Here is a 16,624-nt window from a genome sequence, read left to right as displayed (position 1 = left end):
ATATATCCTTAGCCATATGTCCCTAACGTAGATGGCAACTCCAAGATTAAAGACTGAAGATGACCAACTTCATCAAAGAAGGATAAGCACCAACTCAAGTCTTCAAAGAGCCAAGTTGGATCACCAGATGAATCAAGGTCCACCATCTGGAATGGAAACTCCTTGCCCTAATCCTTCTTACCCCCGCCTTCTCTACTTCTGCCTAATAGTTAAGCATAATGCACCCAGGATTTCCTAACCCATCCCTTACTTAAGGACTTAAGGAAAATAGAAAACATATGTGCTTAAAACCACTTGGGGAAACTCGAAGCTAAACTACAACCAAACGTTTGGATTTCTATATCCCTTTTCTAACAAATCTCGAGGACGAGATTTCTGTTAAGGGGGGTAGGATTTGTAACACCCAAAATACCTATTTTGGAATTTGAAAGTGGTTCTCCAAAAGATGTCATTGATAAAGATCATCATACCCATGAAAACACCTTCTTGGAACACATAAATGATAATATTAAATTGTTCATATATATATATGTTTGAATACTGAGGTTGGAATTCTAATTAATATATATATAAATAAATAAATAAATATATCTATATATCTATATATTGATTATGTTTTTTTTGGAATACAATCATTCCTATTGAATTATATATTATGCCTCTAAACTTAAAGAGATAGAATAAATAAGTAATGATACCGAAAATAGTAGGATTTATATGACACACTAGGATTGGAATCTGTTTTAAATTTGAAACAGAAAGATGAATCAGAGTTGAATTCAAACTTGAAATTTGAAAATGAAAACCAAAATAGGAAAATAAAAGAAAAAAAAGAAAAAGAGGATGTACCCGTATTGGGCTCAAACCCTCAGTCGGCCCAAATTCGCTCAGCTCGTGTGGCCCACCAATTCCCTTCCACGCCTGGCTCCAACTCTGCCGCGCTCTTCTTGCCTTCTCACCGGTCGGTGGGCCCTCGCTTTCAGATCCTTCCCCAACCAAGCTCCACGGTAAACCTCCACCGCTCGCGCGGAATCAGCGCAGGTGGTTCAACAAACCATCGTGGATCTCGCAGCTTGCTCTGACTCGGACTTTGGCCGCTACCCTGGGTATAAAACCCGTGTTGTCCCCCTCTCGCCATCTACCTTGTGCCGCAGCTTCTTTCGCCTCATAGCAGCGCCACCGAGTGGAAAGGGCAAGGAGGATGGAGCCACTGCAACCAGATCTCGTCTGCGCAGTCACTCAGACCTTCTGCGTGGTCTAGCGGGTTGTCTGAGTGGGCGGCATTGTGAGTGCATGAGAGGGAGAAAAGGGGATCCGCCGTTGATGATGAAGTCGATGTCATGGATATGCGCCTGCGCCGTCTTCGTGGGCTCGTCTTTGGCTCTGGGTGTTTCTCCTGATCTCTAGGAGGGTTTCTAGCATCGCGTGGGAAGGAGGAACCATGGGGCGCCATGAATTGCTCGGAGGACAGACACATCATCGCGGCCTCGTACATCGGCGTGGTCACCCGTATCTGCTTCACGAAACCTGGTAGGGATCTTCTCAATTGATTCGTCTCCCTCTGTAGACCGTGTAGGACCAATCGGATTGGGGGGGGGGGGGCATGGCTCTGGGGTGGCGGCTTGGCCGACTCCGGCAGGTCCTCCACCGCGGGGATAGAAGCGCCGCCTCTGCGCAAGGCATGTTGGGGAAGAAGGCCTAGGGGCGTCGGATCGGAATGAAGGGCCAGGATCGGAACATGTGAAGCGCTTCGTTCATGACCGTTGATCGGGTATCTAACGCCTGGGGTTCAGATCGGTTGTGATCCGTTGGATTTAGATCTAGCGGTATATATCGCATACCGATTCAGCGTAAGCCGGATCTAATCTGGGCCCTCGGTTTTGATCGAACGGCCCAAATCTCTCTATACCCCTTCGCCGAGCGACTTTTCCGTAGGAGACCCTGAGAAAAGAAAATACTGCTCCGCCATCCACTCCCTGTACAAAGTACTTTCAGTTAGGCCCTAAAATTGATGAAAACGACCCTGGGCTCTCTAGAAATCGTGTCTCCTGACCAGAACCCTTAGAAAATTCAGAAGTAATAAAGAAAATGGGGTTTTTAGTATAAAAATAAATCTAAAAAACTTGTTTAATTCATATTAAATCCGTTTTAACTCAAAATTGATCCGTTCCAGTTGCATTAAGTTTGTTTTAATACTGTTTATCACCTAGTACCTTTGTTTAGCCATGAAACTTGATTTAAAATTAACCACTTGATTTATTCTATACTAAGTATTTAATAACTTCGGAAAATCGTAACTTGAGAACCTTAACTCCGATTTGATCCATTCAAATTGCGTTAGCTTCATAAAAATATTGACTATGCAGTGGTAACATTAATTGTACCATAGAACATATTTTTATAATTAGATATTTGTTTAGCCTATGTTTAGTAGATTATACCTTTTAACCAAAGTTAAACTAGACCATGATAGTGATTTGACCATAATATGATTTATAAACAAGTTATAATCTGGATTAAAGTTTACTTAACTATTTGGAGTATATTTTCTCATATGATGTATATTAGCCAATTTATAATATAGTTTAATATTTTAAATCACATTTATCTTCCATAAATCATAACTCCTTAATCGCAACTCTGAATTTAGCGGTTCTCGAACCCACGATCTTGTAGCGATGCGTAGATTATTATTATTCGGTTTGTACTTATGTTTGATGTGATGTTAATTTTGCCTATACATGTTTGTCTGTATTGCTACGTTTAGCAGTGAGCACACGTGTCACCTGAAGATCATCCTGGTACCTAGAATCTCAAGTTCCAGGCAAGTTGTGCCCTTGATCACTTCTTTTTCCCACTCATGTTCTAATTAATCATAATGATCTGCATAGGTTAATTTTGATGGGACCCAATAGGTTACCCTAGTTTGTCTATCTTTATACCTTGTTTACCACTGAACTTTTTGGGTAGTACTTGCTAGTGCTTTATGTGGTTTTGGGTATGAAGATACATTATTCATGATCACACTTTTATTATCTGTTTATTATTACTGTTCATGATAAGATCATTATGTTAATTGGAACATGGAGCGACCACCCGGGAAAACAGTACTACCACAAGGGTTTATGGACACCCTTGGCTGATTAATTAGGAAAGCTAGTGGAGGACTACCTTACCCGAAAGGGGCAAGGGCAGTAGGGGAGTGGTCAGTGTAGGGAGGTCCTTGGTTGATTTTGCTGCGATGGCGGTCAGGCAAGAACCCTGCATTGGAGCTTCCTATAAACTGTAGCGGGTTTTCTGAAGCTAGTGGAACTTTGTAAAGGCCTCGTAGTGTTACCCTGCCTCGCCTCCTCGGTAGAGGTGTATGGGAAGTCACGATCCCTTGGCAGATGGGTAACATGACTTGTGGGTAAAGATGCGCAACCTCTGTAGAGTGTAAAACTGGTATACTAGCCGTGCTCACGGTCATGAGCAGCTCGGACCCTCACATGATTAATTTATGGAACTAAATTCAATTTGTCATATGCATTGCATCGCAGGTGATGTTGTTACTTTTGTTCTACTACTTAATTGGGTTTGGTATTTACTTATACTTAGTAACCGCTAATAAAATTTTGACCAACTTTAAAAGCAATGCTCAGCTCTAACCATCCTCTTTGGTAAGCCTTACACTTCACGTGAGCTCCCACCTTTGGCGAGTTCATACACATTATTCCCCACAACTTGTTGAGCGATGAACATATGTGAGCTCACTCTTGTTGTCTCACACCCCCCACAGGTCAAGAACAGGTACTGCAGGATGAGGCGCATGGAGGATGCTGCGATGTGTTCTTGAGAGGTCTAGGCCGTCGTCTCCCAGTCAACTTTGGGTTGCTGGATCGTTTCCTCATATGATGTAATTATTTAATTATTTTTGTACAGAACTCCTGTTATATAGTAAAGATGTGACATTCGATCCTGTGCCACTATGCATCATATGTGTGAGACTTGGTCCCAGCACACCTGGTGTTTATGTTCGCGCCCGGGTTTTTGACCCCTAAAATCCGGGTGTGACACTTGGGCAAGATAGCCATCACTAACGAGCACTCCATATCAAACGTATTTCTAGTAGAGTCGCTTGGTTACAACCTCCTGTCTGTAAGTCAATTGTGCCACATGGGCTACAATTGTTTGTTTACAATTGTTGATGTTTCTGTCTTTAGAAGGAGTGATGGTTCATTAGCATTTAATGGTGTATTAGATGACAAACTCTACTTAGTTGATTTTTCTAAAGAGGAGGCCAATCTAGATGCATGCTTAATAGCTAAGACTAGCATGGGCTGGCTGTGGCATCGCCGTCTAGCACATGTTGGGATGAAGAACCTTCATAAACTTCTAAAAGGAGAACATGTGTTAGGACTAACCAATGTCTGCTTCGAGAAAGATAGACCTTGTGTAGCTTGTCAGGCAGGGAAACAGGTGGGAAGCACTCATCACAGCAAGAATGTGATGACAACGTCAAGACCACTGGAGCTTCTTCACATGGACCTCTTCGGACCCGTCGCCTACCTTAACATCGGTGGAAGTAAGTATGGTATTGTAATTGTAGATGACTTTTCCCGCTTCACTTAGGTGTTCTTTTTGCAGGATAAATCAGAAACCCAAGGGACCCTAAGCGCTATCTAAGGAGGGCTCAAAACGATTTTGAGCTCAAGGTGAAAAAGATAAGGAGCGACAACGGGTCCGAGTTCAAGAACTTACAAGTTGAGGAGTATCTTGAGGAGGAAGGTGTCAAGCATGAGTTCTGCGCTCCCTACACACCACAACAAAACGGTGTGGTAGAGAGGAAGAACATGATGCTTTATCGACATGGCGAGTACGATGCTTGGAGAGTTCAAGACACCCGAGCGGTTTTGGTCGGAAGCTGTGAACACAGCTTGCCACGCCATAAACCGGCTCTATCTGCATCGTCTCCTCAAGAAGACCTCCTACGAACTCCTTACTGGTAACAAACCCAATGTCTCTTACTTTCGTGTATTTGGGAGCAAATGCTACATTTTGGTGAAGAAAGGTAGACATTCCAAATTTGCTCCCAAAGCTGTAGAAGGGTTTTTACTAGGGTATGACTCAAATACAAAGGCGTATAGAGTCTTCAACAAATCATCGGGTTTGGTTGAAGTCTCTAGCGACGTTGTATTTGATGAGACTAATGGCTCTCCAAGAGAGCAAGTTGATCTTGATGACATAGATGAAGATGATGTTCCAACGGCCGCAATACGCACCATGGCGATTGGAGATGTGCGACCACAAGAACAACAAGAGCAAGATCAACCTTCTTCCTCAACAATGGTGTATCCCCCTACTCAAGATGATGGACAGGTTCCTCAAGAAGAGGCGTGTGATCAAGGGGGAGCACAAGGAGAACAAGTTTTGGAGGAAGAAGCACCACTGGCCCCTCCAACTCAAGTCCGAGCGATGTTCCAAAGAAATCACCCCGTCGATCAGATTCTAGGTGACATAAGCAAGGGAGTAACAACTCGCTTACGTTTAGCTAATTTTTGTGAGCATTACTCGTTTGTCTCTTCTATTGAGCCTTTCAGGGTAGAATATGCCTTGCAAGATCTGGACTGGGTGTTGGCCATGTAGGAAGAGCTCAACAACTTCAAGAGGAACGAAGTTTGGAGCCTGGTGCCACGTCCAAAGCAAAATGTTGTGGGAACCAAGTGGGTGTTCCGCAACAAACAAGACGAGCACAGGGTGGTGACAAGAAGCAAGGCTCGACTTGTGGCAAAAGGTTATGCCCAAGTCGTAGGTTTGGATTTCGAGGAGACTTTTGCTCCTGTGGCCAGGCTAGAGTCTATTAGAATATTATTAGCCTATGCCGCTCACCACTCTTTCAGGTTGTTTCAAATGGATGTGAAGAGCGCTTTTCCTCAACAAGCCAATAAAGGAGGAGGTGTACATGGAACAACCCCCTGGCTTTGAGGATGACAGGTACCCCGACCATGTGTTTAAGCTCTCTTAGGCGCTCTATGGACTTAAGCAAGCCCCAAGAGCATGGTATGAATGCCTTAGAGATTTCTTAATTGCTAATGCTTTCAAGGTTGGGAAAGCCGATCCCACTCTTTTCACTAAGACTTGTGATGGTGATCTTTTTGTGTGCCAAATTTATGTCGATGACATAATATTTGGTTCTACTAACCAAAAGTCTTGTGAGGAGTTTAGCAAGGTGATGACTCAAAAGTTTGAGATGTCAATGATGGGCGAGTTGAACTACTTCCTTGGGTTCCAAGTGAAGCAACTCAAGGACGACACCTTCATCTCCCAAAAGAAGTACACTCAAGATCTTCTCAAGCGGGGGGATGAAGGATGCCAAGCCCACGAAGACACCTATGGGAACCGACAGACATGTCGACCTCAACAAAGGAGGTAAGTCCGTTGATCAAAAGGCATACCGGTCTATGATAGGGTCATTACTTTATTTATGTGCTAGTAGACCGGATATTATGCTTAGCGTATGCATGTGTGCTAGATATCAATCCAACCTAAGGGAATGTCACCTTGTGGCCGTTAAGCGGGTTCTTAGATATTTAGTTTCTACGCCTTGCTTCGGGATCTGGTATCCAAAGGGGTCTACCTTTGACTTAATTAGATATTCAGATTCCGATTATGCTGGATGCAAGGTTGATAGGAAGAGTACATCAGGGACGTGCCAATTCCTAGGAAGGTCCCTGTGTCTTGGAGCTCAAAGAAACAAACTCCGTTGCCCTACCACCGCTGAGGCCGAGTATGTTGTCGCAGGTCAGTGTTGCGCGCAACTACTTTGGATGAGGCAAACCCTTCGGGACTTTGGCTACAATCTGAGCAAAGTCCCACTCCTATATGACAATGAGAGTGCAATCTGCATGGCAGATAATCCTGTTGAACACAGCCGCACTAAGCACATAGACATCCGACATCACTTTCTGAGAGACCTCCAGCACAAGGGAGATATCGAGGTTTTCCATATTAGCACCGAGAACCACCTAGCCGATATCTTTACCAAGCCATTAGATGAGAAAACCTTTTGCAGGTTGCGTAGTGAACTAAATGTCTTAGACTCGCGTAACTTAGATTGATCTATAGCATACATGTGTTTTATGCTTTTGATCATGTTACTTTATGCATTTATGCAATTTGTTGCTTATTTATGGTGCTCAAGTTGTGCAAGGGATCCTCGGACCTCACAAGTCCATGTGTGAATGATGCACATATTTAGGGGGAGAAGTGCTACAACTTGATCATTTGAGACTAACCTTTGTGTTTGAGTGTACTTGCTGTAGTCTCAAAGGTGCATTGAAAGGGAAAGGTGAACTTGGACCATGCAAAGACTTCCACTGCACTCCGGTATTAGTGTACTCACCTCCAAGTTCATTTTTGGTGAGGCAAGGGGGTTAAAGGGCCAAGAATGATCCCGTTTTGGTGCTTGATGCCAAAGGGGGGAAATTAAGGCCAAAGCAAATGGATCAGCTACCACTTGAGAATTTTGAAAATAGTAGAGTTAGGATTTTTGATTTGTCCAAAATACTCTTATTGCAAAATTTGGCCTCTTGTGGGGGAGAATTTTTTATTATGGCAAAAGGGGGAGTTTTTGGTACTTGATCAATTTTTCCATTGGAATATCTCTCTTTGTGCCTAAACAAGTGTGTTTGACTTAGAGATAGGAAAATGAATTTGATTTGCAAAAACAAACCAAGTGGTGGCAAAGAATGATCCAAATATGCCAAATTAGAGTCAAAAACAATTTGGTCTTCAATTTGAATCGATGTTGCATGTTTTGCATTGCTTTTTGATGTGTTGGCATAAATCACCAAAAAGGGGGAGATTGAAAGGGAAATGTGCCCTTGGGCCATTTCTATAATGTTTTGGTGATTAAGTGTCCAACACATAGTGAGTGAGATATTAAGTGCCAAACAAGCAAAAAGTGCAAATCATGTAACAAGGTACGTTTCTAGACTTAGTACATTGTTTTGAGTACTAACATGTGTTGTCTAAGTGCTAGAAAGAGAGAAAAGAAAAGAAGAAAAGAATTGCAAGTGACTTCGCTGTGTATAGCCGAAGTCCAGCTCAGTCTGGCACACCGGACTGTCCGGTGGTGCACCGGACAGTGTCCGGTGCGCCAGGCTGGCTTCCGGTGAACAGGCCACTCTCGGGAAAATCGGCGACGCACGGCTATAATTTACCAGACTGTCGGGTGGTGCACCGGACTGTCGGGTGGTGCACCGGACTGTCCGGTGAGCTAACGGTCGCCAGCGCAACGGTCGACCGCGCAATCCGCGGGCGACACGTGGCCCGCGCCAACGGTCGGCAGGGGGCACCGGACTGTCAGGTGTGCAGCGGACTATGTTCGGTGCGCCATCTGGTCCCTCCGGGGGCCGAGCACCTGGTTCCTGACAATAATATCTATCCTATTAACCTGCCCTCCGGGGGCCGGGCTCGCCCTCCGGGGGTTATGGCTTCAATCACCGATCGGCATGCCTCCACTCGGGCTTGACCTCGTTCCGGTCTTACCCACCCTCGAGTCCGGTCTCGGGTGGGCGCTTAGGCAAGGTACGACTACCCGGATCTGGTTCTGGTTCCGGAAAAGCGTATCAAGAGCTAATTCATTAGGGCTAGCTTGGCAGTACATCCTGCCGGGATATACTCCCAAGCCGAACACATACCTATACGTCACGGCAGGAACCGTGTACTTCCCACTGCCCGGAGATGCAACGGTCGTCTGCGCCAGAATAGGAAGGAGATCGGCACCGGACCGTCTTCAGTGACTGTCCGGTGGCGCACCGGACTGTCCGGTGCGCCACTCGACAGAAGGCAAGGATATCCTTCCTTGTTGGCCTCCAACGGCTCCTAGCTGCCTTGGGGCTATAAAAGGGACCCCTAGGCGAATGGAGGAGTCACACAAGCTTACAAGAAACATTCTAAGACTTCAAGACTCCAACTTCACGCATTTGATTCTTTGAGATGGTGACTTGAGCTCCATTTGAGTTGTGAACTCCGTGCGTTGTGTTTTGAGCTCAAGTTGTGACTTGTGTGCGTGATTGTGCTGTGATTTGAGTCTTGTGTGTGTTGTTCTCCCCTCCCTTACTTCCGTATATCTTTTGTGATCATTATTGTAAGGGCGAGAGACTCCAAGTTGTGGAGATTCCTCGCAAACGAGAGAAAGACAAAGAAAGAAAAACCCATGGTATTCAAGTTGATCATCGGATCACTTGAAATAGATTGAGTGCAACCCTCGTCCATTGGGACGCCACAACGTGGAAGTAGGCAAGTATTACTTGGCCGAACCACGGGATAAAAATCGCGTCTCTTGTGTGCTTTTTCTTTGATTATCTGTGTTCACAAGAACTCGCTTCAAGCTACTTAGCCGTTCTAACTTTCATAACCAAGTTTTGTGGTTATTAGTGTTGAATTTTACAGGATCACCTATTCACCCCCCTCTAGGTGCTCTCACATAGTTCATCACATCATAGTTCACAACCTAGAGCTCACAATCACTTAATAGTTCATAACTCAGAGTTCATGTTCACTACATTATTGTTCACATTATTCAACATCCATACAACATCATCTAGCTATAATCGCCAACGGCATTGGAAATAAAGGTTACAGATTCAGATCTATCTAATGCCATGAATATCTGACGAGCTTCCCAATCTTCTTTTAGTATTTTGATTGCAATGTGAAGTACTTTGCCTGTGAAACCACACTCCAAAAGTTTCTTAGTACACTTGTACATATTTATTGGACCATTGCAAATATCATATGCTATTTTCGGGTGTTCTTCTAGCAACCTAGAAAAATTTTGACCAATGTTTGATTTCGTGTTAGTACTAGGTTTGTGGAACGTCTTCAACCTCTTTATGTTTGTTGGTGAAGCAGTTGGGATGACTGGATAATCTGGAACAACGTCAGGCTCTACATTTACAGCAGGCACCGCTTCAACTGCCACAAATCCCAAACATGATCCATCCGTGTTTGTGCCATCGACGTGCTCATCCACGGTGTTCATGTCATCGAAGCTTGGACCCTTAACATCCTCTTCCACTGGCTCTGATTCATCATTCAAGCTTTTACACCTTGCATCTTCATTGGCCGCATCCAATTCAACTATATTGTTGTTGATAGCATCCACAGCCTGAATTTCATTCAAGCACTTGCACCTTGCATCTTCGTCGACAACCTCTAGTTTCACTATGCTGTTCTTCCTAGCATCTACATCCCCTAAACCGAACTCCCCCATGACCTTGTTCCTCGTAACAGCATCAGCCAACTCCAACTCGTCCAAACCATCATTCCTTGCACCAGCCTTCCCCGATTCTGAATCATTCAAGCTCTTGCTTTTGACATTGTTACCCGCTTCTCTATCCCCATCCCCTTGCTCCAGCTCCACCATGCTCTTCCTTTTCAAATCCACATTAGCAGACGGCTCCTGAACAGGCCCTTCCTCCACCAGCTCCAACAGATGTGGCTTTTGGGCATAAATGAGCCGCTGTAGGTGCGGCCCGTAGTAGCACACCCAGTCTTCCCTCTTGGGCAGCTCGAGCATCTCCTTCTCGACGAGGCCCCAGATCAGCTCTCCCCAATCAACCCTATGCGCCGCCCCCTCCCTGACCATCTGCTCTGCGGCAGCCACCTGCTGCGGTAGTATGCACCTGTCGTCCCCCTGGAACGGGAGCAGGACATAATCCTGAAGGAGCTGCATAACGGCAGCGACCACCGCTGCGGGATCGACGTCTGCTGGGGCCGGCGCCGCAGAGGCGGGCTTCGAGGGTAGGCAGAGCGCGCGGATGATGTGGTGGCGCGAGACGCCGACACGGACGCCGCGGACGAAGCTGCGCTTGCAGACACGGTCGTAGTAGGCGACGAGCGGAGCGATGAGGTCGGGGCGCGGGGCGCCGGACTGCAGGTCGAGGCGGAAAAAAATGAGCAGGCCGAGGGCATCGAGCGCCGCCTCCTGCGGCGGCGGTAGGGAACGGGCCCCGCCAGCTGGGGAGTCGAGGGAGCGCAGGATGAGGTGGGCGCGGAGGTGGGACAGGCGCTGCTCCGCGGCAGCGCGCTGCTTGTCAGTGAGCGGCTTCTTGAGCTTGCCGCCAGCGAGAGGCTTCCACGACGGCATGCCGGGATCCGGCGAGGGTTGCGTGGTGAGGGGATCAGCGGAGTCGGGCTTGGTGGCTGGGGGAATCCCGGGAGGAGATTTTTTCCATTATAAAACACGGCACATTCGGTTTCGTCGAAACCGATGCGTTGAGGAGGGATTCGACGATATGGAAATACATAGGACGCGTAGCCGACAAAATAGACTCAAAATCTTTATTAGCCGCTGAAGAGAATCATTAACCTTCCTCCATCCGAATCAGTCGGCATCTGTCCGGTCACCGTCCTTGCTTGTTGTCGCGGCTTCGCAAGATCCGGCTCGGGAAGATGCCGGTCCAGAGCGTCTGTAACACCCTGATTTTGGGGTATAAAAATTTCTTTCTAATTATCACCCAAAATCATATGTTACTCTTCCTTTTCTCACTGTAGGCTTTCTCTCTCTCTAGATCCTCTCTCCCTCTTCCCTTTTTGATTAGAAATAGCTTGGACTAGTAGAGTTTAATTATTTATGTTTGTCAAAACTTTATGAGTCATGACATGTTGCATCATGCTGAGCTTAAAATATTCTTTGAAGTGTGGCACAAGTTTGAATTTATTTGAATTTGAAACCTAGTTGAATTTGGATTTGAAAACTCTATAGAAAAAGAAATAGAAAAGGAATTAGAAAATCCAGAGAAAAATAAAAAGGAAAGCGGCCCAGTCGGCCCACTAAGCCCAGCCAGGCGGACCCCGCCCGTTAGCGGCAGTTCTCCCGCGCGAGCTCCCTCTCTCGCTCTCTGCCTGGTGGGACCAACCTGTCGGCGCCAGTTTACTTCACCCACTCTCTCTCTCTCTCTCTGTCTCGCGGGCCCGGTTCGCTAGTCGTCGAGCCGTTGCCCCGCGCGTCCTCTTTTCTCTCTTGGCGTCGTAGGCCTGCCTTGTCAGTTCCGCCTTCCCCGCGCGTCGCCGTGGATCGGCATGCGCACTCGCGCACGTCGCCGGGTTTCTCGGCCACGACATGGCCGCCCACGCGCCCAGCTCTCTTTTTAGATCCCCGTCAGTGCCCCGCGCACACCCCTCACCTCATTTCGCGCAGCTTCACCCTCTCTCGCGCTCTGCCCTAACCGCCAGACACCGCTGGAGACCCGAGCCCTCGTTCCCGACCATCCAGCTCGCCAGAGATCGCGCCAATCCTCCCAAAGCTCCGCCCCGAGGTGAGACATCCGTCCCCGTGCCCAATTTCCCTTATTGTGCCCTGTGTTCGTCCAATTTTGCCTTCGCCAGTGCTCGACCGCGGCGGTCCGTCGTGCTCGCGTGGTGGCCGGCCGATTTAGCCCGGTCTAGTTCACCGGAGTAGTTCCCTATGTCACCCCTGCCTCTGCTAAAGTTAGCCCAGGCCTTAGCGCGCCTTAAGTCCCCTCCCCGTGGCCGGAATGGCTCACCAGAGTTTCTCTGGCCCGCCCGAGACCTTCTCACCGCCGTTCTCCCCTCTCTGCCCATGGATTCATGGCCCTGTCCCCGCCATCGAGTTCGCCGTGGCACCCTCTTCCCCTCTGCCCAACTCCGGCGACCCCGGAGCCACCCTAGCCTGCGCCAGCCTCAACTGCGGCGACTTCACCGCCACGGAGAGGAGCAGCGCCGCCCGCAGCCGTCTGTTTCCCCGGTTTGATCCGCTCCGTCCGATTCAGATCGAACGGCTCGGACCGCGGGTACCGCTTCGCGCTCGCGCGTCTGACGCCGTGTCCCGCCTGTCAGCATCACCCGCAGCCGCTCATCCTTCCCGGTCTGATTCCCTCCGTCCGATCTTGATCGAACGGCTCGGACCTCCTCGGACCCCCTCGAATCTCTTCGGACCCCCTCGGACCCCTCCCCGTCCGATCTTGATCGCACGGCTCAGACCCCCTCGGACCCCTGTAGCCGTCCGTTTCCCCTCTGGCTCTGGACCCGCTCAGTCAGTGCACTCTCCCCCTCTGTCGCTGACACCCCCTGTCCCGCCTGTCAGGGCTCGCCCGCGTGCGGGCGCCCTCGGCCGTCGATTTCTGATCTAACGGTTAGATTCACCCGATACCCCTTCGCCCGGTAGTTTTCTTAAAGAGACCCTCGGTTTACTGGAAATCAACCCGCCGTCCCTGGTTTTCGCACGCAGACCCCTGTAACCTTTCAGATTTAGCCCAGGACTTTTAAATAATCACAGAATTAACCCTAATTTCATATTTCGAATTCCCAAACTTGTTTATTTCATAACTTTTGCATATGAGCTCCAAATTTAGTGATTCAAATTGCAAAATGTTCATAGAATTATTCTCTGTATAAATAAAATAGGTTCACTCACTGTCTGCACACTCTAAATTTTTAGGATTGAATATGAACTATTGTAGGTGTATGTTTTATTTACTTAATAAATAAATAAAGGAGAACCTTAGAAATTTAAACTTGCTTGTCTAACTTGATGTCGTTCAGGTACAAGGTGGGCAGCAAATTTCTGTTCTATCATCATCTCCCAATCAAGATATCCCTCAGCATCATAATGACCCAAAAAAGATGGTATAGAAAATTTAATCTTAGCATAAGGGTCGTTAGGAGCATGATTGTTATTACCTTGCTGGCGGTGTGGCATACCTTCTGTGTTTTGATGAAGACGGCGACGTAGGCGCAAATCTCTGGTACAATCAAAGGATGGTACAATCGGAGGCTGGTTCGTGATACTTACCAAGAGGTAGTGAAACCGCGATTGCAAGGTCAAATCTGTATTGATCAGAAGATATAGTATGTGGAGCTGTAGGACAGGCACAATATGTATGTGAATGTGGAACAAAATCGAGTGCAGATTAGCGAAGTTCAATAAGTGTCCAAAGCACAAGTCACAATTGCTGGCTAAGACGTGTCCTATCGAAGCACAACAAGATAAAAGTAACAAACTAGCAGAACAACAGTTCTGTAAATAGCGCAGATTTTTCAGCACTAGTAGAAATCAAAGACGCGTTTCCAAAGGAGTACCAGCAAACGGGCTCGAAATATTCTGAATTTTTTATCACTGATCCAAAATCACAAAAGATGGAAGCACACAAAATTTCACTTGAAACAGAGTTGTATTGTGGCCTAGAGAAAATCACAAAGGATCTCTAAAATTGCTGAAAACACTTAAACAATTTTTTTAATTATCTTCCCAATTTTTATTGAATTTTTTGACCGAACCAAACAAGCCGTAGGAGGGGCTGCAATGCAATGCAGCTTGCAACCTAATCTAGGGCTAGCGTGGCGAGAATTCACACAAGGCGGCTAACGAGGGCAAATCGAGTAATGTGGTGTCTCGACTTGTAATCTGGGTAAGGTGGATGGGATAGCGGCGGAAACAAATAACAGCGATGGAGCGGTTGAACTACGATGACGACACGATCTAAACCAGCAACAAGACTCGACACGGACACAAACTCAACAAAGCAATCTAAAACGAAATTGCAAGGCTAAACAAGGGTTCTAGGACAGCAAAATATTTTTTTGTATGGCAATTATCTGGAGTTATAGGATGAAAAACCTAAACTAAACTAGGGTAAGCCTGACGGTAATACCTGAGTCTTTGAATACCACTTGATAGGAACGGGGGCGCACGATCTTCCGTCAGGTGAAGATAACTATCGATTTGGTGGAGATGTCACACAGACGATCCAGCTTCCAATCAACATGACTAGAACCCCGCAATCGCAGCACCACTTCTCCTCTGGTTATCAACCGTGCACTGCGCGATTGACCTCGCCACGAGGGTTAATTCCTGCCTGAGAATCGAAGACACAAGCAAGAACAAGAAAGAACACAATCTAGAATATTGCGGATGAATGATTAAGCTCACAAGTTAGGGTCTCACAAACCGATTTACGACGGCTGTTCTCGACAGATCTAAACTTAAGCAAAACCCAACCCTAATGTGGTGGCGGCTGCTGAACAAATAGAGTATTAGGGCGTGCGTGACCCCTGGACTCGCCCCTAATGGGCTCCGACGCGATACACGGCCCAACGGCCCAACAGACGGTGTCGCAGCACCAAAACAGAATCTGAACGCTGACTTGTTTCGACGATTCCCGTTGACTCCGGACGAATTTTAGGGTGGAGCTAGTTGGGTTGGTTAGCTAATCTTCTTATCTTTCCAACCATATCAAGTCCATCGCAATCGGAGTCTGGATGCATCTTGGGCGTCCATTTTAGTGTGGACTGGTCCTGGAACCCGAGATGGAGTCGCAGTCGAGTCGGACTTGATCTCCTTCCTATTGTGGGTGCCCTTGCTGCTCCTCCTCAACACCTAGGCATTTACCAAGTCCTTGCTGGTCCTCGCCAAGGTTCCTAATCATCAAAACATCCATGGCCCCAAGCGTAAGCTCTGAAACACAATTGACTAGGGCAGAACGTACCTGGAGAATTAGCTGTCGTGCACGCGATCGTGTTATCGGTCCATTCATTGTATGTATAGAAGTGATGTCCTCATCACGTCCTGTTCTTTCTCTCTACCACACCGTTTTGCTATGGTGTGTAGGGAGCGGAGAACTCGTGCTTGACGCCTTCCTCCTCAAGATATTCATCAACTTGCAAATTCTTGAACTCGGACCCGTTGTCGCTCCTTATCTTTTCACCTTTAGCTCAAATTCGTTTTGAACCCTCCTTAGAAAGCGCTTTAGGGTCCCTTGGGTTTCTGATTTATCCTGCAAAAAGAACACCCAAGTGTAGCGGGAAAAATCATCAACAATTACAAGACCATACTTACTTCCCCCGATGCTAAGGTAGGCAACGGATCCGAAGAGGTCCATGTGAAGAAGCTCTAGTGGTCTTGATGTTGTCATCACATTCTTGTTGTGGTGAGTGCTTCCCACCTGTTTCCCTGCCTGACAAGCTGCACAAGGTCTATCTTTCTCGAAACATACATTGGTTAGTCCTAATACATGTTCTCCCTTTAGAAGTTTATGAAGGTTCTTCATCCCAACATGTGCTAGACGGCGATGCCACAACCAGCCCATACTAGTCTTAGCTATTAAGCATGCATCTAGATCGGCATTCTCTTTTGAAAAATCAACTAAATAGAGCTTGTCGTCTAATGCATCCTTAAATTCTAATGAACCATCACTCCTTCTAAAGACAGATACATAAACATTTGTAAACAAACAATTGTAGCCCATGTGGCACAATTGACTTACAGACAGGAGGTTGTATCCTAGTGACTCTACTAAAAATACATTTGAAATAGAGTGCTCGCTTGTGATGGCTATCTTTCCCAAACCTTTGACCTTGCCTTGATTCCCATCTCCAAATATGATTGTATCCTGGGAGTCCTTGTTCTTGACGTAGGAGGTGAACATCTTCTTCTCCCCCGTCATGTGGTTTGAGCATCCGTTGTCAATAATCCAGCTTGAGCTCCCGGATGCAAAAACCTGCAAGGCAATTTACGCTTGGGTTTTAGGTACCCAACTCTTGTTGGGTCCTACAAGGTTAGTCACAATAGCCTTTGGAACCCAAATACAAGTCTTGTCTCCTTTGCATTTGGATCCCA

General features: G+C 46.8%; 1 protein-coding gene across 1 annotated transcript; it reads right to left on the bottom strand.

Annotated features, from left to right (window-relative positions):
• Positions 1 to 9,506: 9,506 nt before the first annotated feature.
• On the bottom strand, positions 9,507 to 11,187 carry LOC100192847 (uncharacterized). Its single transcript, NM_001364546.1, has one exon. The coding sequence runs from the start codon at positions 11,132 to 11,134 to the stop codon at positions 9,587 to 9,589; it is 1,548 nt and encodes a 515-aa protein (NP_001351475.1). The 5' UTR covers positions 11,135 to 11,187; the 3' UTR covers positions 9,507 to 9,586.
• Positions 11,188 to 16,624: the final 5,437 nt, after the last annotated feature.

Source organism: Zea mays, chromosome 5 (assembly GCF_902167145.1).
Source record: "Zea mays cultivar B73 chromosome 5, Zm-B73-REFERENCE-NAM-5.0, whole genome shotgun sequence".
Taxonomy (NCBI): Eukaryota; Viridiplantae; Streptophyta; class Magnoliopsida; order Poales; family Poaceae; genus Zea; species Zea mays.
Note: the sequence above shows the minus strand (reverse complement) of the source record. Positions and strands in the feature narration are given on the sequence as shown.